This window comes from Oncorhynchus nerka, linkage group LG9a, assembly GCF_034236695.1.
Source record: "Oncorhynchus nerka isolate Pitt River linkage group LG9a, Oner_Uvic_2.0, whole genome shotgun sequence".
NCBI classification, from domain to species: domain Eukaryota; kingdom Metazoa; phylum Chordata; class Actinopteri; order Salmoniformes; family Salmonidae; genus Oncorhynchus; species Oncorhynchus nerka.
The window spans coordinates 19,972,703-19,997,745 of record NC_088404.1 but is presented as its reverse complement, the minus strand read 5'-3'; the positions used below and the strand labels follow the sequence as shown (position 1 = coordinate 19,997,745).

Below are 25,043 nucleotides of genomic sequence, written 5' to 3'. Positions count from 1 at the left end.
ACAAACCAGGCAGGGTGTATTCATTAGTCGAATTCCGCTACAAAACGTGTTTTAATGTTGCAAAACGTTTTGCAAAGGAAAACGTTAACTTCAAACGTTCAATGTCATGCAACGAAAACGAGGTTCTATTGGACAAATTCAAGTAGGCCCCTCCCCGTGTTGTTCCATTTGGTTCCTACTCTAAACTCTTTCCGTGACAGAACGTTTTCCAACAGAATCAGACTAATGAATAGGGGCTCCCGGTGGCACAGCAAGTGTAAGGCACTGCATCTCAGTGGTAGAGGCGTTACTACAAACCCTGGTTCGATTCCAGGCTGTATCACAACTGGCTGTGATTGGGAGTCCCATAGGGCGGCGCACAATTGGCCCAGCGTCGTCCTGGTTATGAGAGGGCTGGGATGTCTTTGTCCCATGGCGCTCTAGTGACTCCTTGTGGCGCTCTTGACTTCGGTCGCCAGCTGTACAGTGTTTCCTTAGACACATTGGTGCGGCTGTCTTCCAGGTTAATGCGAGCAGTGTGTCAAAAAGCAGTGCGGTTGGTGGGGTCGTGTTTCAGAGGACGCATGGCTCTCGACCTTCGCCTCTCCCGAGTCCATACGGGAGTTGCAGCAATGGGACAAGACTGTAACTACCAATTGGATATCACGAAAAAAGGGTAAAAGTACTCCAAAAATAATAATATCGCATTTTCGGTGCAAAACGGAAAACTGAAAAAGTAGGGAGAAATCAAACAAATATAAAACTAGATTGATCACGTGGAGAGCAGATGATGCTTAATGTTTATATTCAAAGAAATAGGCATTGAGGCATTCAGAGAGATGTACAGGACACAATTAAATTAATTAATTTGATATTCCAGATCTAACACTGTTCCTTTATAGAGTAAGTGTTGAGAGTATGTTCACTCTATTTCTCAGAAGACTTAGCTATCTTAGATTGTTTTAAAGTCCTGAATCATATTTGGAACACAATAAAACTGCAGAAACAGACTGGCACAATTTTTTAAATGTTAGATATCAGTATATTGACAGAAAAAAATATATGATAAAAGACTATAGTTAAAAGTGTGTTACTGCTTGGCTGATGCAAAAGCCGCCACCCACCAAGGGTGTTACTGTATCGTTTTATTTAACCTTTATTTCAACATGGAGTCATATGTGAGGTACCTTAGTCGTCATATCCTGCATGTTCCTGTCATGTAGTTCCTGGTTATCTAAAGCTTTTAAAATCACCCAATAAACTAATCATAATAATGAAAGTAATAGGCCAATGTTATTTTATTTGCACAGTATTTTGTGTGGTGTGAATCTATAATGCTTCTTCACATAAGGCCCGGGGGGGTGTGGTATATGGCCAATATACCATGGCTAAGGGCTGTTATGCATGACGCAACGCGGAGTGCCTGGATACAGCCCTTAGCCGTGGTATATTGACCATATACCACAAATCCCAGAGGTGCCTTATTGCTATTATAAACTGGTTGCCAACTTAATTAAAGCACTAAAAATACATGTTTTGTCATACCCATGGTATACGATCTGAAATACCACGGCTGTCACCCAATCAGCATTCAGGGCTCAAACCACCCAGTTTATAATCTCTAACAATGTGATTGAGTTCAGTAACCACCTCATGTAATTTTGTAATTGTAGTATATGAGCCCTAAATACTTTGCTGTAGCTGTGCTTAAAGAATTTAAGTCAGAGTAGCATTCACGATAGATGACATTGTGATTAAATACGTATTATCCTCACCTCAGGGCTTTGATTATGGCAGTGTTTTTTTTCTCAGTGCATTACAGGACAATAGTCATATAACTCACAAAAGGTCATACAGACTTCATGTTGCTGATGGGAATTATCCCGTTATGTGGATGGTGTCCTTTTAATTTAGCTTTTCATGGTTTATAGAATTGTTTAATATCTGCTCAAGTGAATCAGTGGAGAGGCAAATAAAGACATTGGCCCCCCAGGTCACAATGTCATTTATGATAGTAGCAAATTCTAACGGGATCATTTAATCCCTGCACATGATTGAGTACGGTGCAGGTTAAATGGAGAAAATACTCTTCTATTAAAGGATCGTCGGCAGTGGAGACCTACTTAAAAAGTCAGTCATGATGAGGACACAGGGGGCCATCTACACAGGTCATATTAAATAACTTAGAAGCTGAAGAAGCTGAATGACAGGGCAATTTGTCCATTTAGTGTTATGGCTCTGACCCCTATTAGACTCTCAGGACTGCTTAATTTCTACCTTGATGGGTTGAAGAACTACTACCAAATCACTGCACTGTATCCCCCTGCAATGCTGTTTACTTAGTGACTGAATAATAATAATGTTTTAATGCTGTAGGCCTATACCAAATATACTTTGTTGTACACACTTATCATTCAATATACATTTTTTACTTTACAGAAGTTATCAGGGTGTTAAAGAGTCCCAACAAAACCTTCTCCTGACCTGAACATCTTGATGGATGTCAGTGCAGACTCAGGGAAACGCCTCACCACGGTAAGCTAGGGTTACTGCAGAAATACATACAATATGATAGAATGCATATGTCTATGCTTGTTTGCATAACTTACAGTAAAACTTATTGTTCTCTTTAGACTGGAGGACAGGACTTTGAAAAGGAGCTGTCGTTATCATATACCGCTCACGAGACAGACAGTGGCATCATTTCCTTACAGGTTTTGGAGTTTAAAACAATTCTTCATGAAGCAGTAGAAGAACTACATATTCACAGGGTACTTTGATTTATACATATCCTTCAAATATCTCTTGATATTATAGTAACATAAAGACAGATAATAGCTTTGTACATTCTCTGAAATTGTTACAGGAATTACAACATAAAACTAAAATCGTTATATTTTCAGGAATGTCTCCACAATAACAACTTCCTCTTCATCCCATTGTTTACCAGGAAGAGCTCAGACACTTACGTCTCTATTTGGTCAAGTCATGAGGAACTGGGGAGTGTAATTTCGTAGGAGGTATATTATGAGTTTTCAGAGGAAGCTCACAGCCCTTTTTGGCCATCTGGACACAAGCCAGCTGTAGTTGCACATCTGAACGGGGTCATGCAAGCAAAGACCTGGTGAATTCATGTCTTTGCTTGTAAAAAGGGTACCCTGGAGCAAGCACTTTAAACCTGACACTGGACATGTTTAAAGGTTATAAGAGGAAAATAAACCATTGGCTCTCACATTTTATTGTTATTACCATGTTTCTGGGACAAAAACATTTAATCAATATGATCCTCAGGCATGCCGTTAAAGTAACACTTTGTAGTTCTTGCGTTTATTGGTGTGATGTTAAAAGCATAGCTTGTCATGTCAGACTATCTTACGCCGGTCAAATTTGTTTTCATATATATTGTGAAGATGCAATAGTGGCAAATACTTCTAACTACATCAATTTCAAATTATAATAAGTTAAAGTTTGGGCATCTCATTGATCTGCCTGCATTCCGACTCAGGCGTAATCCGGATGGTTTTATGCCTTGACTATGAAGAGAATTAATGAAAACCAATGGCAGGCATTTATCTGATTTTAGAATACTGTGTTGTGAATTTTCATATAATAGGGTGAGTCACATACAGTGTTCAGTTTGCATATGGGATAGGCCTGATATGTACAGTGTGTTGTGGCTCAGGCCTTATTTGATCTGCTGTTGCCTCTTCTGATTTACTTAGATAACCAAGTTTAATAGCCTATTTACTGTCCCCCCCCCCCCCTATCAAATCAGTATTCCTCTGCAAACTAACAGCTTTATCTTGTGTGCACTTTTTGAGTATGCCATGCTGGTAGCATAGTTTAATGGGAACTTATAAATAAACTCCATGAGCCAACTCCCACACCCATATAAAAAGTCCCTAGATCTAGGAAAGCAATTGACTTTTACCTGCCTTCCAGGGCTGAGGGAGGATAAGGATGGCTTTGCACTAATATCACCACTCTAATGTACCGCTACTTTCCCAACGATATTGGGGTGAACTACTGAAACTCAATTCAAAGTTGAGCCTCCCTCTTTGAATGTATTCTGTGGACCATGTAAAACTCCATCTTTAAGAAAAATATAATGGTATTTTTCATGATATTACAATAATGCTAAGAATACTGTACTACTACTGTGAAATCTGTGAGATTTACTATGTATTTCTAATATTTGTATTGTCTTTTTGCTTCAGGAGGCTGAAACTCGGTATGAAGAGCAGATTAGTAAACTTGTGTTGGAGAAGCAGGAATTAGAATGGCAGAAGGTACCTAGTTAGACAAGTTGTCTCCTAATTGGGCTAGTTGAATGAGACAGCTGCAAATATTTGACTGATGCATTACTCATTATTGTCAGTGTGCTTGCGTAAGCTAGCTAAGTAAAAATAACAATTATTTAATTATTTATCAGTTCACCTCTTGAATTATCATCTGAGTTAATGTAATGCCTTCTTTTTTGTAGGAATCCCTTCAACATCAAATTGACAACATGGCAAATCAACATACAGAGTCTCTTGCCAATGTTAAAAAACAGGTGATTTTCTCAGCGTCATTGTCATTGGGTGCAGCAAAATCATATAATATGTTGCCTCAGTGCTCTTTTCCTTCTGTGTAAGGGCAAGTAGAACGGGCACATACGATCAACCTTTACAATGGCGAATGTGCATAAAGATGGAGGAATTCAGAATCAACGTCATTGTTTTAGCACTGCCCACAGTTTTTAAACTACTGCACGCAACATTTTTCAATGTGCCAGTAAATCAGCGCAATTAACTTTTCAGTTTTTTCAAATTGCCGCCATCTTGGAGCTAGTATTGGGATCATGTATACTGTGCTAAGGATGATACTAACAAAAAGTAATGGAGAGCAACGTACAATAGTGCAAACTTAGCAAATTAAGGATTTGTGGTAAGTACATGGGGGCCTCCATCTTTATGCACCTTCTCCATTGATGTTGGTGGATCTGGTGAACTAAAAACAATGTAACCAGCTTTAATTTGTGTTAAAATGTCTAACTTTGCTTTATAGTTTGGTGACATTTGTTTCTGATGTCATGATCATAATTATTTTGCAATCTGTTAAATTTTTTCCCCTGAATTAAGTTTCAGTCCAAAATCAGAGGGGTCGAAGGTGAAAGGGTATGATACTCTTTAATTATTTTATTGATACTCGTTTTTTTAATGACATTTTTCACAACATACTGTGTCACTAAAGGTCATTGTTTCATATTGTTTTGCTCGAATGCAGTAATTCAGTGATGCAAAAATGACGAGTTTAGTTTAGACTTAACAAATACAATCTATTATATTTATTCTAATAAACTAAACAATTGTATTCTGTGGCAATGTTCCGTTGTAGGGAAAGCACCAGCTGACAGCCGAGTTAAAGGACAAGGAGATCAACAGTCTGAAGGAGGAACTGAAATTGTTCCAGGTAACGTTTCTAGGAAACACACACACCCAGAGGGAGCAGGACAGCTCTCCATTCCCCCCTGTTCGTCCCATTTGGAGGCTTTGGGTGAACTTTGGGAAGCGCTATCCCACCGCTGATGTTCTGAGTTGGGGTGTAGTTGGGGTGTGTGTGGAATAGACTCGGGTGAGACAGCTAAGGTGTATTATGGCAGTCGCCATGGTCCACTGCATTTACAACCTAACCCTGCGATTGGGCAATAACGTCTCTTTGATATTTTATTTTGTAGTATTATAATGGACTTGGTTATATTATGGCATAATTATGTTGACTTTGTTTTATGTCATATCTTAAACCATTTTAATTTGAGTTACATTTTTAAGAGTTTGTGTTTATTGAATGTTATGTGCACGTGCGTGAGGCTTTGGTTATACTATAACATTTCCCTGAAAGTCTGCACCATAGTTGTCATGATATCTTGATGAAAAACATAACTGTCTTTTTACTACTGTTTTACAGTTGTTCAAGTACAGTTTGGAGAAGAAATTAAGCGAGCTGGTAAGGATTCCAATTATAGAAATTGTTGACAGGGGAGTGTGGGAGTGGGTGGAATTAAAGAGGAGGATGAGGAGAGGGAATGGCTCATCAGGAGTAACGGATAGGGAGTGTATGACACTTGAACCCCCAGTGCAGCCGAGAAAATATCACTATTAAAATATTTTATAACTGAGCCTCGCTCTGTTTAACCTTCCAGTGGCTAAGAAAAAATGTGTCTTGATACAGACAATCAAACAACAATGACAGCGATGAACAATAAAAGGCTCTCAGGCATGTGTCAAGTTGACTCCTTATCTCTAGGAGGGGAGCCGGCAGCCAAGATGTTAAACAAAGGTCCTCTCAGCCCAAAGTGACAGCAAACTCTTTCCCAGTGTCCTCCTCCTTTGTGGTAGCTGACTGAGGAAAATCATACCAATCCTGACCATTCTACTGAGAGAACCTACTGTACTGCTTATTACAGGAGAAGAAGCTGCAGCTGCAGACCCAAACCAAAGACAGCCACCTGAAACAACTGGGAGAGGTGGAGAAGAGGTTTGGGGCTCTCTCCAGACAGTGTGCCATGGTCAAGCAGGCCCACGAGAAGCTGGAGCAAAATGGTATGCCCGCCACACCCATGCCCACTAGCACATTTAGACAGAGTATTTTATGTAACACTTAAGTTGCTCTTATACCTGTGCAGAGCAACTTAAAGGTGTAAAATCTTTTTGGGCGACCTGACAAAATCCACATAGAAATGTGAGTTATAGATCTGTCATTCGGATTGAAAGCAAGTCTAAGAAGCCATAGATCTGTTCTATGTGTGCTATTTCTATGCTTCCTGTTTTTAAGTTTCATTTTTGTGTCGTTTACCTTTAGTTTTGTACACCAGCTTCAAACAGCTGAAAATACAATATTTTGGTTTATGGAAAAGATACTTCACAGCGGTTTAGATGGCACAATGTTTCTCCACACTATACTTGCTTGTTTTGTCACATAAACTGAAATTAGGCAAACTATTAGCATTTTAGTGACCAGGAAATGGCGGTGCATTTTCTGGATAGTGTAAAGTGTTAGTTACCATATGTTTTCAAATCAAGACTTTCCCCAAGACTAACAGATATTACCAGTACGGTGGTGGCCTTTTTTAATCTGAGAAACCTCAACGTGTTTTGTTATTATGACGTCTGATAACAGTGGCAGGCCATACGTTATCAGGTAGCCATAGCCATTCTTGTCTGACATTTAACCAGTAACTCTGTTGTACTTATATTGCCCTGTTTTTTTAAACATGTTAATCTTTTGCCCCTAAACCATAGTATCACTATTTATGTAAAGTGGTGATACAGTTACGGTGGGGCCAGCAGCTGCTGTTCATTTAAAGGAGATAGGAAACATTTGTCTGCCTTGTGGAGTTAGTCTGGAAATTGTTACTTTTCCATGTGGCGTAAAGAAAATAGCTACACATAAATCCCAGAAATATTTCATTATTTAGTTAATGAATGAATTTAGTTCAGCAAGCTTCCATTTGTGTACTCTTTATCCCTCTTACAGTTGAAGATGCCATGAGACTCAATAAGAAACTAACTTCTGTCAATAGAAAACAAGAATCCACAATCATCTCCTTAAAACAGGTGAGACATGATTTAAAATGTTACATCATCATTGAATACAGATTGCTGTGTGGAGGGTAAGATTAGGGAGAGCAGGCAGTACCTGGAGGTGTAACTCAAATATTTCCCTGCCTCGGAGATCAAAGAAGACCATATATAATTGCTGTGCCGTATCTCTGGAATAGACATGCAGAGCATGCACAGTGATCTGTTAAGTAGCAGAGACTGAAGGTTACACATATTTTACCATGACATAGTTTTGTTACTGTTCCGACTTATGGATGTGGATCTGAGTTTTGAGCTTGATAACCATGTTAGTATCCCACTTTGAAAGTTAAGGCACTCATATGTTACTTTCTTCGTCAAGGAAGTGGAGGAACTTAATAACAAGCTTATTAAGGCCAAAGTGACATCTGTGGGTAGATCTGAAGAGAACTGCAACCTCACAGTCAAAGAGCAAAACATACAGCAACTCCAACACAGGCTGCATGTGGTAAAATTTATTTTTGGGGATATATTAATTATTATCTTAATTTACTTGTATATCAAGACAACATGAATTAAATGTTAATAATTCAATAGGTTTTTATTTTTGTATTTTTCAGGAAACTGAAATTAATAAAAAACTCAGAGATGAGCATACAACTGAAAGAAATGGAAAAAAGGTCAGAATCAATTCCCCCTCACCCTACATAGCATAGTATAAAACATATTCAACCCTTTTCCCCCAATTACCCCATAATGATGTGGGTTGCTCGATGGGGTGAAAATGTTAAAAGGTTACATTTGATGATTTTGGGGGAAGTGTGTCAGTGTAAGATAAAGGTGGTTTGCTTGTGGGCGTTGGGAGAGGGGGATTTCCACGCAGGGCAGGCAAGCGGTTGTGCTGTATGTCATTAACACAGCCCCCACCCCCTTTGTGTGTGTGTTCAGGAGGTGATGAACTGCCTACAGCTTGCCCAGCAGCTTCTGCTGACACAGACTCAGGCTGTGAGCCGAGTGGAGCTAGAGCTTCAAGCACAGCGAGAGGAGTACCAGGTCAGGACTTTGAGCAATTATTAGTCTCCTAGTTTCTAACAAACAAACTAAGCTAAAGAAAAGGATGCTTTTATCTTTTTTGATGATTAAAAATCAATTGTTTAGTTTATATATTCATAATATGAATGTTATTCTGCTCTATAATATCTTATAGCATTTTAATACACCCATGACTTATAAGGGAATTGAAAGACAAAAAGTGTATGATACATTTTCTGAAAATATAACAATTTGAAAGGTTGGGTTTAAGTGAACAGATTTTACATGGTTAAATACAAACCGGTAGAATAAAACACTTCCTCTTGGTCACAGAACAAAGGTTTCTTATATAATTTAAATGATTACGGAGTGAAGTTCTACAAGGACAGAAATAAATGATGGTGCTCACAGCACATAAAGGTGATGGAGTACATTGTATATCACACTTTACACAATAGAACACACAAAGTGCAACTGGATGATATGTGTTTATTGTGTTTATTCTGCCTTTAAAGACGGTTGTCTTTTACTCGCCTCTCTTCCCCGTTTTAATTCACCGTCATTCATTTATTAAAATCATTATTAACATGACACAACCCAACTGATTTGTATTAGCTTCTCTGTGTGTTTAAAACCCTCTGTCCAGGTTAAATAAACACATCAAAATGTATTATTGCATTAAAAATCTCTCGGGTGATGAATTTTATTGCAGGCCCTTAAAAGAGAACATGAAGTGATCCAAGAGAAGATCCAGGAAAAAGAAGACCGATTCACTCATCTGCTGGAGGAGTACAGACATTGTAGAATGATCTGGGAAAATGAGGTATCACTGAATATTGTCAAATACGGTTGAGAATATGTTGTTGTGATGTACTGGACACGTTTATTTAATGGAGAAAGGTTCTCTTGTGATGTAAAACTAAACTAGGCATGCTATATTTATGTGTTTTTATTTCACATACAGTTGAAGTCGGAAGTTTACATACACTTAGGTTGGAGTCATTAAAACTTGTTTTTCAGCCACTCCACGCATTTCTTGTTAACCAACTATAGTTTTGTCAAGTCGGTCAGGACATCTACTTTGTGCATGACACAAGTAATCTTTCCAACAATTGTTTACAGATAGATTATTTCACTTATAATTCACTGTATCACAATTCCAGTGGGTCAGAAGTTTACATACACTAAGTTGACTGTGCCTTCAAACAGCTTGGAAAATTCCAGAAAATTATGTCATGGCTTTAGAAGCTTCTGACAGGATAATTGACATATTTTGAGTCAAGTGGAGGTGTATCTGTGGATGTATTTCAAGGCTTACCTTCAAACTCAGTGCCTCTTTGCTTGACATCATGGGAAAATCAAAAGAAATCAGAAAGACCTCAGAAAAAAAATTGTAGACCTCCACAAGTCTGGTTCATCCTTCGGAGAAATTTCCAAATGCCTGACGGTACCAGGTTCATCTGTACGAATAATAGTACGCAAGTATAAACACCATGGGACTACGCAGCCGTCATACCGCTCAGGAAGGAGATGCGTTCTGTCTCCTAGAGATGAATGTACTTTGGTGCAAAAAGTGCTAATCAATCCTAGAACATCAGCAAAGGACCTTGTGAAGATGCTGGAGGAAACATGTACAAAAGTATCTATATCCACAGTAAAACGAGTCACATATCGACAAAACCTGAAAGGCTGCTCAGCAAGGAAGAAGCCACTACTCCAAAACCACCATAAAAAAGGCAGACTACGGTTTGAAACTGCACATGGGGACATAGATCGTACTTTTTGGAGAAATGTCCTCTGGTCTGATGAAACAAAAATTGAACTGTTTGGCCATAATGACCATAATTATGTTTGGAGGAAAAGGGGGAGGCTTGGAAGCTGAAGAACACCATCCCAACCGTGAAGCACGGGGGTGGCAGCATCATGTTGTGGGGGTGCTTTGCTGCAGGAGGGACTGGTGGACTTCACAAAATAGATGGCATCATTATGTAGGAAAATGATGTGGATATATTGAAGCAACATCTCAAGACATCAGTCAGGAAGTTAAAGCTTGGTCGCAAATGAGTCTTACAAATGGACAATGACCCCAAGCATACTTCCAAAGTTGTGGCAAAATGGCTTAAAGACAACAAAGTCAAGGTATTGGAGTGGCCGTCACAAAGCCCTGACCTCAATCCCATAGATTGTAACTGAAAAAGCGTGTGCGAGCAAGGAGACCTACAAACCTGACTCAGTTACACCAGCTCCGCCAGGAGGAATGGGCCAAAATTCACCCAACTTATTGTGGGAAGCTTGTGGAAGGCTACCCGAAACGTTTGACCCAAGTGAAACAATTTAAAGGCAATGCTACCAAATACTAATTGAGTGTATGTAATCTTCTGACCCATCTGGGAATGTGATGAAAGAAATAAAAGCTGAAATAAATCATTCTCTCTACTATTATTCTGACATTTCACATTCTTAAAATAAAGTGGTGATCCTAACTGACCTAAAACGGAATTTTTACTAGGATTAAATATCAGGAATTGTGAAAAACTGAGTTTAAATGTATTTGGCTTAAGTGTATGTAAACTTCTGACTTCAACTGTAGCTATCTAAACACATGGAATCAGTTTGACACATTCTTAACGCCATGAAAAACTAAAACAGCCCTTTACTAAGTGTTACATTACTTTTGAATTGCATGTGCTTTAACAGAAACTGACATTACAAGAGAGGATCCAGTCAGAGCACCAAGAACTGAGATCTGTAAAGGAGGCTTATAGCCACCTTCATGAGCAACACACAGAACTATCATCCCGCGCTATACTGCAAGCAGAACACATACAGGGACTAGAGGTGAGACAGCAACATTTCCCAAATCAAAATAGGAGCTATATATGCTGATTAATAACAGAAAGACCTATGTTTAATTGCAGTATTTCAGCCTCACCGTGAATAACTCAATAACACTATGTTGTCTGTTTTGATTCACCGATACAGAGTGGGATGAAGGACTATGTTAAAGACGATGACAATCCAATGGTTGAAAACGGAGATCAATCCACTAAGGATGAATATGTCTCAAATGACGTTTTTAGAGTGGACACAGTTGTAGTGGATGAAGTGGCTCAAACAGCGGAAAGTGAATCTACACAGGATAATCTAGATGTTACAGATGTGTCAGGTAATGTAGTGATCCACTTCAATTGCATGATAGATTTCCATTGTTTTAAAATTAATTGCAGATTTAATTGTGATATTGATGTAGGTGCAATGAATGAACATCAATAATACATTTTTGGGAAATGTATTATTGATGTTGTTTGACTATGTGATTTACCTACACAGACCAAAGCAGGGAAGTCGGTCCTTCCTGTTGTTCGGAGACTGTGATTGATGCCTCCCTACAGACAGCCCACTGTAAGGTTATCGATAGTGTACAGGCCACCCATGGTTCCAATACAGATCGGTCCACAGACGTAGAGGGAGGTGGAAAGAGCTGTCAGGGTGAAGACAAGCCTAGCTCAGTGCTCCAGCCACCAGCAGGAAGTCTGAAGGGGTTGGCTTCGCTCCAGTCTGGATCTGCAGACTGTCTGACCACGGTCACAAACGTGGTCCATGTGCTGAGTATTTGCGGAATAGGAGAAGGTCAGACAACTGACTCAAACAACAAACGTAGCTCCAGTGATTTCAATTATCCATTCTGCAGTTTGATTAATAATGTCTGCTCGTCCAGCAACGTCCATCTGAGCGACAAAGGTGACTCTATGAGTGGGCTATCTGGCTTTGAGAACAGTTCTGTTTATGGTGCGCTAAACAGTGACCCAGTGGCTGGAGGAACAAGGGATGGAGAGCAAGAACAGAGTGTGTATACACCAGAGATGACAACCAGCCAGACATTTAATAAACACAGAGGCAGACAGAAAAGCACATCATCATTTCAGGACATTGACCCAGTCCAAGCTGTGACCCCATTGGCAGTCTCACAGTCAGATCCATGCAACTTTCTCCTTCAGAAGGTCATTGAAATCCATGAAATAAGATGTCACACGCCAGAGGCCAATGAGGTCAACATCCTTTCAGAGTCACCTAGCAGCTCATTACCAGCCTCAGCCCAACAACACAGCAACACACACATTGAGAATCCGACAGAACAAGAGACAATCGGCACATCTTGTCTTCCATCACAGCCCCTGAACCTGCCACAGCAAATCAATCCCCATGGTGTTGTTGCACAGGACTGTGCTCAGTCTGACTGTAATATTGGAACCAAGGAGCCTGAGGACAAGCATAAACAACCAGCTAGAGACTGTGTGCCAGTAACTGAGGATGCACTCTATCCTAATTGTCAGGAAACCTTACCAGAGAGTGGAGATCTCAATGTGAGCCCTGATGCTGGAACCCATGGAGATCCTGAACAACCTTCTTCAGATGTTAGTGTGGACGTTGACGGACCTGTTGGATCACAGTCCCAACCATGTCCAGTGGCTATGGACTCACCACAGTCTGAGAGGGTTCATGAAGGCCACCGCTGTAACTCTACAGTGGAGGAGAAGTTGAGACCACAACATTCCAATGACAAAGATATTGAAGTTAAGCACAACAACCCAGCGACCTCCAAACCCCCAAGCGATGAGACAGATCTCTCTCCCAAAAGCAATCATTCAAAACAATCTTGCCTGCTGAAAACTGAGGAGAAGACATCTGAAACCATTGACTATTCGTTTCTAGCAAGCAACAAAAGATATCGATCATCATTTGAGTTAATTTCAGAGAAGAGGGACATACATTCCAGGAACATGCACAGCATCGTAATTAGTCAAACAACCCCGACATGCCAGATATCCCCAGTGTCTGACCTGAAACTGTCCTCTGGATTCCAAGAGCCTCCTTCTCCATTCACAATACCCATCTTTCTAAAGGGCAAGCAAAACACCAGAGGTGAGTGAGGCAATCATTTAGAGTACTCTAGTGTAAAGATTGTGGTATTTTCAAATAATCTTTCTTGTTTTGTGGCTTCATGATTGCCTCCCTGAGATCGGCGTACCTGCATTTTTATAAAATGTATCAGATTGGCTTGAGTATATCTTCCATTCCCTCTGTCATTTAGATCCATCAATGATGACTAGGTCTGCAGACTCGCACAACCCTCCCAGCCTCCTGACGTCCCACAAGAGAGATCATCAAGGGGAATGGAACACCATTAGAGAGACCTTTTATGAAATGTCAGCAGAAAAAGTGAGTTGATATACAGTATCTAAGGAGCAGGGGGGAAAACCCTAGTGAGCTAAACTCGCAGCTATGCAGAGCAATGAAGTTAAAAAGTGTGCTTCAAGTTTATTTCCATTTCCAAAAACGTTTCAGCAAGGGTAGAATGAGGTTGATAGTCTCAGTATATTCATCACATAGAGCAGGGTTGTCGAGCAAATGTTTCCCCGGAGGCGGCGTTCGTTCTTCAGCAACCGTCGTAGGGCCGCACTGAAATGTTTTTATATTTCCTTGCCTTCAAAAATGACAAAGAATAGTCCTCTATCCATAGTTTTATGAATTTGCGATGCTCTCTGACTGTTTAGTGATTATTAGTGAGCTGGACAGTCAATAAACTCTATGAATATAGGTCCATTATCATGTTTACACAGTTTAGATTTTAAAGTATACTGAACAAAAATATAAATGCAACATGTAAAGTGTTGGTCCCATGTTTCATGAGCTGAAATCAAAGATCCCAGAAATGTTCCATATGCACAAAAATCTTATTTCTCAAAAATGTTGTGTACAATTTTTTTTACATCTCTTTTAGTAAGAATTTATAATTTGCCAAGATAATCCATCCACCTGACAGGTGTAGCAAATCAAGAAGCTGATTTAACAGCATGATCATTACAAAGGTGCACTCTGTGCTGGGGACAATAAAAGGCCACTCTAAAATGTGCAGTTTTGTCACACTTTGCCACAGATGTCTCAAGTTTTGAGGGAGCGTGCAATTGGCATGCTGACTGCAGGAATGTCCACCAGAGCCATTGCCAGAGAATTTAATGTTAATTTCTCTACCATAAGTCGCCTCCATCGTCCTTCTAGAGAATTTGGCAGTATGTCCAACCGGCCTCACAACCGCAGCCCACTTGTAATCACGCCACCTCAAGACCTCCACATCAGGCTTCTTCACTTGCTTGATTCATCTGAGGGGGGAGGGGGTGCTGAGGAGTATTTCTGTCTGTAATAAAGCCCCCTTTGTGGGGAAAAACAAATTCTGATTGGCTGGGCCTGGCTCCCCAGTGGGTGGACCTGGTTTCCAAGTGGGTAGTCATATGCCCTCCCAGACCCACCCATGGCTGAGCCCCTGCCCAGTCATGTGAAACCCATAAATAATTTATTTCCATTGACTGATTTCCTTATATGAACTTTAACTCATATAAAATCTTAGAAATTGTTGCATGTAGCTTTTATATTTCTGTATATTGAGTTCCCCCCCCAAAGTATACTTTTTAAAATCTGTATTACTCTAAACCACCTGCGGGCCGTATGTTTGACACCTTATCTCGACTCTGAAGGAATAGATTGGTAGACGGGATCAACCATGCTTGGGAATGTCTGCGATGTTGAATCAACTCTTCCTCGTATGTTTATAGGGAACCCTCAGGCATATCTGTGGCAGAAAACAGTTCAAACTATTGCAGATCGTTTCCTGTAAAACTTTATTTTTATTTTGTATCCAAGCCTCTGAGTTGAGGTTCACAGAGATGCTTCTGTTGAGGGGTGGGTTGTTCAACATGTAAAACTGACATAGCTAGATAGAGAATGGATTGGCTGTGGGAATAGGCTACCTAATGATACTTTGCTACTTCTCCTCACTCACTTACTCTCTCATCACAATCATCGCATCGTGTCAGTCTGCTGTTTATCAGAGCCAGGTGCTGTAAATTGAGAGGAAAATAACCAAACATGTCTAATGTAAAATGGGAAAGAACCTCAATACAGTAAGGGGACAATTGCAACAAATTTGATCTATTATTTAAGGCCAGATGGCTCGTAACATTGTATTATAAACAAGGCACAAAGGTGAAAGATAGCAGCAGTGGAATAGTATAGGGCAAGGGTGTTTTTAACCTGGGGTACTGCAAGGGATCCGCAAAAATATATATAAAATATAATAAACTAGCAACAACAGAATAAACACATTTTGAATTACATACCTACAGTAGAAAAGAGGAGAATATCTTATTTCTAATGATGTCAACTTTATTTCTCAACTCCTAAATTGAGTAAATTACACTCACTGGAGCTAATTACACTCACTGGAGTATCTGACAACTTTTAAAAAGCACCCATGAGTACCAGTTGTGATAAGTGCCGTTGACTGCTGGTAAGCTTGCTTGACTATTCAATCCGTATCGTGGAAGTACCTTTACATTTCTATTGTGCAACAGATTGAATACAGATTGAATAGGACCCTTAATACATTTTTGCTACGTCCGTCGTTAGATGAATGAGACCAAAGCTTAGTGTGGAAAGTGTTCATGATATTTTATTACTGAACTCCGACAAAACAACAAAATACAAAACCGAACGTAAAGTTCTGCAGGGCTATACAGCAACTGTGCAAAAACAAGATCCCACAATCTAAGGTGGGAAAACAGGCTGCCTAAGTATGATCCCCAATCAGAGACAACGATAGACAGCTGCCTCTTATTGGGAACCATACCCGGCCAACAAAGAAATAGAAAAACTAGAATTCCCACCCAAATCACACCTGACCTAACCAAATAGAGAAATAAAAAGGCTCTCTAAGGTCAGGGCGTGACGGTTTTTGCCAACACATGGCTAGCTTTTGTTTAACCAGCTGAACAGCTGCTATTAGCGAAAATGTGTTTGAAGTTACCTTTTTATCTAATATGCTATGTAAGATGTCAAAATAATGGAAGACTATCTACCAAATCAATTCATTTTAAAATGTTGATTACTTCTCCTTACCATTCACCTGATTATAAGATTTTTTCATTTATTTTGCTAGCATATGAGAGGGTCACTGGTTTGCCTGTACATTTTCACAGATGAACTGTAGGCTATTGTGTTAATTTCTGCAGGAAAGCAGAGATCACATCCCAGTCAGCTCTGCTTTGCCCATCATCACGACCCCTTCCTCTATGGGCAGCAGCAGGTTGTGGCAGGACTACCCCAGGACCGTTTCCTCTCCATGTCTCTCCAACAGCAGCAGGTTGTGGCAGGACCTCCCCAGGACCGTCTCCTCTCCTTGTCACCCCAGCTTCTGCAGAGGGACTGCTTCTGAGGCTTTCCCACCCAGCTCACAGGACGACGAAGAGTCACAGCAATCCAACATCAGAGCCCAGATTGCTAAAATAGAGCCGTTCCTGTGCTCCGCGAGGTTGAGACTCCCAAAGAAACGCAAAATGGATTCAAGTGAAACTATGCCGTTGTAAAGAAGTTGATCAAGTTATTGATCATTACATTAAGTTCACACTATCAAACTTGTTCAAACTGTCAAATATTCTGTTATTAAGATTTGAAAACACTTAAGGCAAGAAGGCATTGTTAAATGATTTTAAGTGGTTTCTTGTATGTATTTATTATTGGGTCTATTTATGGATTTCACCATATTTATTTATGAATCCATGCTGTTTGTTATTGACCTACAGTTCTGTATATTAAAAGTAGCCAACTGTTCAGTACCTGGCTTGTTTTAGCTCTATTGTCATACACTTGAAGTATGTTTGAAAGGATAGTCAGCAGTATACGTTGCAATACGACGCACTGAAACAGAAAAACAAAGGTAGCAAGAAAATTGCTTTGCCTAATTGTTTACAAGCTAATTAACTCTTAATTACTCTACAACCAATCTGGCAGTGCCTCGGGGAATTTAATGAAGGAAACGCCACTTGTTTCCAGCAGTAGCACTAACACTGGGCAACTATAACTTGGGCTAATTGGAATACACAAGTATTAAATAAGAATCAATTACTGCACATTAACCCAAATTAACAAATGCAAATGAGCTTCTCATGAAGTTTATGTCCCTCCTGTTAGGAAGCAGTAGAGACCATATGGACACATGTTAGGGCGATACAGATGACAACATATATTGCTCACGGGCCTCACCGGTCAAGATTAACAAGTGGATATTTGATTTCAATAGGTGTGGCAGGTGTAGAGAGTATTGTTGTAAATAGAGAATAGAAAACTGGTCTTTCAACACAGCACTTATACTGTAACCGTGGATAATTACGATTGAGATGATCACTTTGAAATAGATGCCAGAAGATGCTGTCAAATGCAGCAGATGTAAATGTCTATTTCCAATTTGTATAACTACAAAACCCTGTAAAATACAAACGGAAATAGAATGTATTTTCAGCCAGTTACCCCTACAGACTCCACAAAGATCATTATCCTTTTGCTCCTACAGATCCCCAGTAGACTTAATACTCAATACTCAAGTTGTATTCCTCAACAAAATTCATTGCACAGCTAAAATCCACACACCTTCATCAGTAGCACAAGGTCTCGCCAAGCCGAGGTCCGTCTTACTGCACTTACCCATTATGAATACGTCAAAATGTTAATGCCCTCATAAAGAAGTCTTATGTGTCTCAGCCAGTGGTGGTGACCCCTGTCCTGAAACGGAGGGTGGGATATGGGGCAATATGGAGAGGGTCATTTTAATACACTGCCAGATTATGAAGTGGTGGTCCTTTGAAACAGTCAATTACACTTGTGCGCGGGAGGACGGCGATCTTAATTACCAGTTGGTTTTATATAGTATGTAAATAAGAGGCTGCTGACATTCACATTCCATCACTGTGTCCTCACTGAGTGCCAAGCAAATTAGCCAAGCCCCTGCTCTTCCCTGTGTGCTCCACTGAGTCCTGTGCATTCAGCTAACATTAGAATAACATCCAGTGCAAACATGGTTGAGGAAGGTGTTCTCTCTGGGAACAAGACACCCTGTTGAAACACATGCAAACATACAACAACGGGGAGGCAGGGTAGCCTAGTGGTTAGAGCATTGGGCTAGTAACCGGAAGGTTGGAAGCTCAAATCCCCGAGCTGACAATCTGTCGTTCTGCCCCTGAACAGGCAGTTAACCCACTATTCCTAGGCCATCATTGAAAATAAGAATTTGTTATTAACTGACATGCCTAGTTAAAAAAATACAGTATAGTCTTCTTTCACTGTGGTGTGTGTGAATCACAGATTGACTGTCATCCCTTTCCTAAATATAATGTCTTACATGGGCTATGGTTATTTTTATATACTGTGTAGACCAGAGAGACTGCTGTCTTGTGTGAGCGATAATTACTGCCAGAGTAGAAAACTAAGTTGAGTAAAACACTAGGAAACTTTGATGTGCTCAACATGTATTCCCCACATAGGATATGAGCCTCAAACTCCGAACAAACACCTCGTCACACATCTTTACTGGTTGAGTCAAGTTTTGAGTTTACTCCTGATTTAAAGTCACGTTTTATTAAATAGTCTTTATAAGTGGGGAAAACATTTTATTTGCCAATTTTCTGTAATCTTCGACTAAACGGATCCCTCTAAATGCTCAGTGCGTGTGGAATATCATGAGGTTTTAGAGCTATTTTTTGTCACATTATGCCTCTTTACTTCAAAAGCCATCACAATAAATACAACCAGGAAGTCTTATTAAATTGAGAAGAAAATGTCCTGTAAAGCTTGAGTGCAATCCTGGCACTCCAAGTGCACTGCCTCATGAAGTGAAATACTTCAGCTGCTGGTCTGTAAACTACTTAGGGTGCATGAGTACATTATAATGGGCTGATTTTACTCTGGACTCGCCATACTGCCTCTAGTTTTTTAGAAAACTGTTATAATGCGATTAAAACATAAACCGAAGATGTATATTTGAAGTAAGAAGGGATCATTAAAACTATTGAAAATATAATCACAAACAACGATTAATTGTCAACAACACTGACCTCGCCTTTTTTTTAACATTAGTTTTACACATCTACTCTATAGTGTAATACTGTTGAGTATTGATAAAAAATATATTATACAGCCTGTACTCTACAAGCACTTACTGTACTAAACCTCACAACTTCACAATGAATAACTGACTTTACCTTTGCTTGCAAGGTTATAAGATGAGTGACTACACTCTTGCTCTCCCTGTGGGCATGTGCACAGCTGTGAATCACTTCTGTTCAGCCCCTCTCCTGGGTCTGCTGTGGCGAGCATAGAGAACATAATCTTAGGCTGGCCCCCACTGTCAAAGGTCATCTGGGTTTAAAGTTCACACTTTACATCATGTATATGCTCTTAAATAAGCTCAGCCACTTGTATCTTCGTAGTCTCATTTTTTGCCGTAATTTATCAGTACAGAAAAATGTACAAATATCCCAGTAAAAATCCTTCTAGTGAGAGAGATATGAAAGTAATGCTGATACTCTTTGGACGGTTCCTCTGATTGAATAATACTCCTCAAAGACCACCATGGCAACGCCATACTTTTTTTTATTTGAGACAAGGTGGACAACATCATATGGGTACATGATTCTTCCACAGCCAGGTATGTCAGTAATGCCTATATATCTGTAGTAGGAATAACTCTTGACTGTGTGGAACTCCATAAAGAATGAACCATTTTAGCTGTGATTGAAGGAGGAACTGAAGCCGGGTCTTAACCCATATACCGTCTTGCATTACGCCACGTCCCTATTGAGGTGTCAGCTCATAAGTCTCCCGCAACGGGATGGAGCAGCCAAATGATGAAGAACACTTCTTCACTGCAGGGGATCTTGTTAAACTGCCATGCCCCCAGCCTTCTGTCCTAGTCTGGGCCTCAACCTCAGCCTGCACTACTCTTCCTTAATCATGACCACAGAATGACACACCAACATCCATTAAGCAACAAATGTATTTAGTTACAAACTTGTAAAAAGTTCTGGAGATAGGGTGTGTTCTGTTGTTCACTAAGTAGTCGTGTTCTATTTATTCAATGTTGAAACATGGCTGGAGATCACAGTGACTTGTAAAGTACTTTTATTATGTTTCAAAGGGCTCAAATATGTATGGAATAAAAAAAGCATGTCAATGTTAGTTTATGACAATAAATAAAGTTTTGTTTAAATTTACAGTGAGCCTACTGTGTGTGTGTGTGTGTGTGTGTGTGTGTGTGTGTGTGTGTGTGTGTGTGTGTGTGTGTGTGTGTGTGTGTGTGTGATTCAGTGTAAAAGTGAGATGTTTCTCGATACTGCTTTTCTCCACTATATTTTCCAGTGCAACAATGTTCCACATGTCAAATGTAAATACATTTATAGAATTCTCTCTGAAGTTGACTTGTATAACCAGAAGAATCTACAGATGTAAACTGCATAAAAGGTTCCCTCTACACTTCAGCTGGTAAAAGTATTTTTCTTGCTGCTTTTAGATGACAGGAAGCTGCTGTATTCAACATAGCACATATTATAATGTACATCTCTGACTTAACCAGCAATTATCCAATATACTTACACTTGCAAACTGTCTTTCCTTCATTCCTTGTAGGGTATGTGCTTATTTTGCCAGCAAACCAGAGAACCTCCTGATGAGGCTTCAGTGATATGCTCTATTACTCTCTCCAAGCGACCCTCGACTTCACCTCTCTGAAGAATGGAGCCTCTGACTTGGGGGCTGTTGATCCTAGGCTAGCTGGCTTTTGCTCCCTCTCTCACCTTCTCTCTCGCCCTGTTTTTGTGTGGATCTGGATCCTGGTACAGGGTCTTGGTAATATTACAACAATATATGAGATGGAAGAGGACGTTATAAGATGACAGATGTGGAGTGTGTCATTTGAGGTTTGGTCTCTTTCTCATCTATAAATAAATCTGTTTAATAGGGAGCTGTAATATGGGCGTTTATGCCTCTTCCTAAAGGGTCATATTATTATCACTCTATTAGTGGATCCAGTCTGAGTTTTCGGCACTGTGTCCCTTTACTCTGGTTCCCACTGTTCGGAGGCAGCCACGTCTGAGTGAGCTGCTGGTATGCCGGAGGGAGAAGCTCCAGAGATAGCTAGCTCAGTGAAAGGATAAAGGATATATAGGCCATCCTGGAGGGGCTCAGTGATGAGGAACCCGCGCCTGGAACAGGTAGTATTTAGTATTTTATTAGGATCCCCTTTAGCTGTTATTAGCTGTTGCCAAGGCAGCAGCTACTCTTCCTGTAAACAGTCTTCCTCCAGGTTCACACAGGCATCAGTAGGTACATAAAACACCAGGCTGACATCCCCTGTCCATCTTTCAGCCCCCATCCCTGTTCCATTGGCATGGATGTATTATGGGGATGTGATGTGCCACAATGTCTTTACCATTGTGTTTTTGTCACTAATAATGCAAACTGACTTTGTGTGTAGAAGGATGGTCTTTGGAAGGATCGACCCACTTCCTTGTTTTGTCAACGTCACGTCCATTCCCGCTCCCTCTCTCCGGCGCTCGACGTCACCAGTCTACTAACCACCGGTCCTGGCAACCCATCCTTACGCACACCCGGCAACCTTCATTACGCACCCCTACGCCTCATTAGGCACACCTGGACTTCATCACCTCCCTGATTACTTCCCCAATATATAGCACACCGTTGTTATCACCCCCCAGGCAATATTGTTTATGTTTCCATGTTTAGACGCTGTTCTTGTTTTGTATCGTTCAATGTTCTTCGTCATTAAACACACTAACTGTGCTTGCTTCCTGATTCCCTGCGCCTACGTTACAGTCAAGGATCTACCCACTTCCTTGTTTTGTCAAGGATCTATTCACTTCCTTCTCAGTTGTTGAGTTCTTAGGGATAGCATGTAGATAAGTCTGTAAATAACTTTCTTCAAACAAGGATCAGACCTGATTGATGACCTTCAGATTGATGATGTAGAGTTCAGTGTTTAATGACCTGTCAGATTGGAGGACAAATGGGGTCAAAGGTCTTCAGATTGAGATCAATGGAGTTCCTGGTTTGCTGGTGCCACTGTATGCATTTTTCCATTCCTCAGCAGTGATAAGCAATGTTTATTTATTTGTTTGGTGTGTTCTGTAATGTATTAGCATCAGAAGTGAAGTTTTGTTAGTTTTTCCCAGAGCAAAAAAAGCAACACATAACTGTATATCATCAAGTGTAGAGAGTGTGCAATGTAAAGAGTTTGGGGAGGTTAGAAAAAAGGTCTACAGTATATATTAATGTCTTCATAATATCTGCAATCATTTAATGCGGTATACAAAAAATACACGTTTATATTACATGTATCACACATTATACCATGACATGGTGCGTGGCTCTTTTTGATTCGAGGTGGCAGGTAGCCTAGTGGTTAGAGTGTTGGGCCAGTAACTGAAAGGTAGCCTAGTGGTTAAGAGTGTTGGGCCAGTAACTGAAAGGTAGCCTAGTGGTTAGAGTGTTGGGCCAGTAACTGAAAGGTAGCCTAGTGGTTAGAGTGTTGGGCCAGTAACTGAAAGGTAGCCTAGTGGTTAGAGTGTTGGGCCAGTAACTGAAAGGTAGCCTAGTGGTTAGAGTGTTGGGCCAGTAACTGAAAGGTTGCCTAGTGGTTAGAGTGTTGGGCCAGTAACTGAAAGGTTGCCTAGTGGTTAGAGTGTTGGGCCAGTAACTGAAAGGTTGCCTAGTGGTTAGAGTGTTGGGCCAGTAACTGAAAGGTAGCCTAGTGGTTAGAGTGTTGGGCCAGTAACTGAAAGGTTGCCTAGTGGTTAGAGTGTTGGGCCAGTAACTGAAAGGTAGCCTAGTGGTTAGAGTGTTGGGCCAGTAACTGAAAGGTTGCCTAGTGGTTAGAGTGTTGGGCCAGTAACTGAAAGGTAGCCTAGTGGTTAGAGTGTTGGGCCAGTAACTGAAAGGTTGCCTAGTGGTCAGAGTGTTGGGCCAGTAACTGAAAGGTAGCCTAGTGGTTAGAGTGTTGGGCCAGTAACTGAAAGGTTGCCTAGTGGTTAGAGTGTTGGGCCAGTAACTGAAAGGTAGCCTAGTGGTTAGAGTGTTGGGCCAGTAACTGAAAGGTAGCCTAGTGGTTAGAGTGTTGGGCCAGTAACTGAAAGGTTGCCTAGTGGTTAGAGTGTTGGGCCAGTAACTGAAAGGTAGCCTAGTGGTTAGAGTGTTGGGCCAGTAACTGAAAGGTTGCTAGCTCAAATCCCCAAGCTGACAAGGTAAACATGTTCTTAACTGACTTGCCTAGTTAAATAAAAAATACTAATCTTCCTTTAGAGAGAGAGCCATGACACAGTAGGTTTGTGTTTAGACAGTGAACACAATGCCTCACAGCCACTGTCCAGGAAGGAGACAACATTACATTGGTAATGGGTGACGCTGCACCGCAACAACAAAAACTCATTCCACAGAGAAATGGCCACTGGTCAGGATGTCAAATCTGTCAATAACACAAAGAGAATATAGAAAATATGTTAGAATATAACATTATTCTGGAACATGTCTAACTTTCTGGAACATGTCTAATGTAATGTGTGATGCACATGATACATGGAACATATTGATGCGTTTTGGAGCTACTAAACGTGATAAGGCCCTGTATTGAGGCTACTGTAGGCCTATGTGGTACCTGTGTAATACTCTACAGTGACCAGCCAGTGAACCCAGTGGCAGACTCAGATAGACCTTCTCATGTACTGTAACTGTGCTCTTCTTAGGTTTCCTGCCAAACGTTCTTGCCAGAAATGTCCTCTTGTTGAGTCCGACTCCCTAATAGCAGCTACTGCAGTATCTGCCTCATGGACAGGTGACAAGGACGTGATGTTTAGGGAACAAAACGTAACCTTGAATGTGGCTTCCACATCACTACCTGCGTATATTACAACAACTCATGACTCACTCACCACCCAACAATGATCAAATTGAGATCCTCAGGTGACACATCATTATCTCCCTGGTGAGTCAGAGGAATCAAAACATCAGCCAGGCAGTGGCATGATCAAAACAACCCAGCAGCACACCAATAAACCCTTGTCCTTAGGTGATGATGTTTTCAATTTGAAACACTGTAACATTTGGATTTTTCTCAAAGCAATACGTTCTTTATTTATTATGAGCCGGGTTGGATCCCATCGCTGACACCAATCGTCTGACGTGTTCTTCACTTTTAGAGTTCAGTACTGTGGATTTGGCAGAAGACAAGCACTGCTTTGTGATTTGTGGGCCTGGTATTTGATTCCTACTAAACTGATGCTGTGGCGTTCTTATACACAGAGATGGTATCTTTGAAGAAATGGGCCGACCAAACATCATTTCTTCTGTCTGTTGAACCCCAGCCAGGCTCTCTCCACTTTCTCCTCCCCATAAACCGCAGAGAGTAGAGACGGAACCATTTCAACTCAGAAGATTGATAGTGTGTTATTAGGATGTAGAACTCACATACTACATGGGACTTTCCTCTTTATCTATTGTAAATTACTTGTTGAGGAATACCTATGGGACATTTACGAAGAGACAATGTTCTGTGTAAATTGTTTATAAAGGCTGTTA

The 25,043-nt window shown here is 40.5% G+C and overlaps 1 protein-coding gene across 2 annotated transcripts; it reads left to right on the top strand.

The window, feature by feature from the left end:
* Positions 1 to 2,423: 2,423 nt before the first annotated feature.
* LOC115134020 (uncharacterized) lies at positions 2,424 to 17,242 on the top strand. Of its 2 annotated transcripts, XM_029667540.2 has the most exons (18): positions 2,424 to 2,514; positions 2,613 to 2,750; positions 4,197 to 4,268; positions 4,463 to 4,534; positions 5,103 to 5,138; positions 5,359 to 5,433; positions 5,929 to 5,967; positions 6,428 to 6,563; positions 7,498 to 7,577; positions 7,924 to 8,049; positions 8,162 to 8,221; positions 8,490 to 8,594; positions 9,286 to 9,396; positions 11,271 to 11,411; positions 11,556 to 11,739; positions 11,904 to 13,496; positions 13,666 to 13,793; positions 16,640 to 17,242. In XM_029667540.2, the coding sequence occupies exons 1-18, from the start codon at positions 2,476 to 2,478 to the stop codon at positions 16,991 to 16,993; spliced, it is 3,489 nt and encodes a 1,162-aa protein (XP_029523400.2). In that variant the 5' UTR covers positions 2,424 to 2,475; the 3' UTR covers positions 16,994 to 17,242. The 2 variants fall into 2 exon arrangements, with proteins under 2 accessions (XP_029523400.2, XP_029523402.2); XM_029667542.2 differs by lacking the exons at positions 7,924 to 8,049; positions 8,162 to 8,221.
* The last annotated feature ends 7,801 nt before the right edge of the window (positions 17,243 to 25,043 follow it).

What these genes read in the sequence shown, in the direction of transcription:
- LOC115134020 (XM_029667540.2), top strand. Translation starts at nt 2,476, where the DNA reads ATGGATGTCAGTGCAGACTCAGGGAAACGCCTCACCACG. An exon ending in AACACATACAGGGACTAGAG is followed by an intron (nt 11,412 to 11,555) that starts GTGAGACAGCAA and finishes TCACCGATACAG; the next exon opens with AGTGGGATGAAGGACTATGT. An exon ending in ATGAAATGTCAGCAGAAAAA is followed by an intron (nt 13,794 to 16,639) that starts GTGAGTTGATAT and finishes TAATTTCTGCAG; the next exon opens with GAAAGCAGAGATCACATCCC.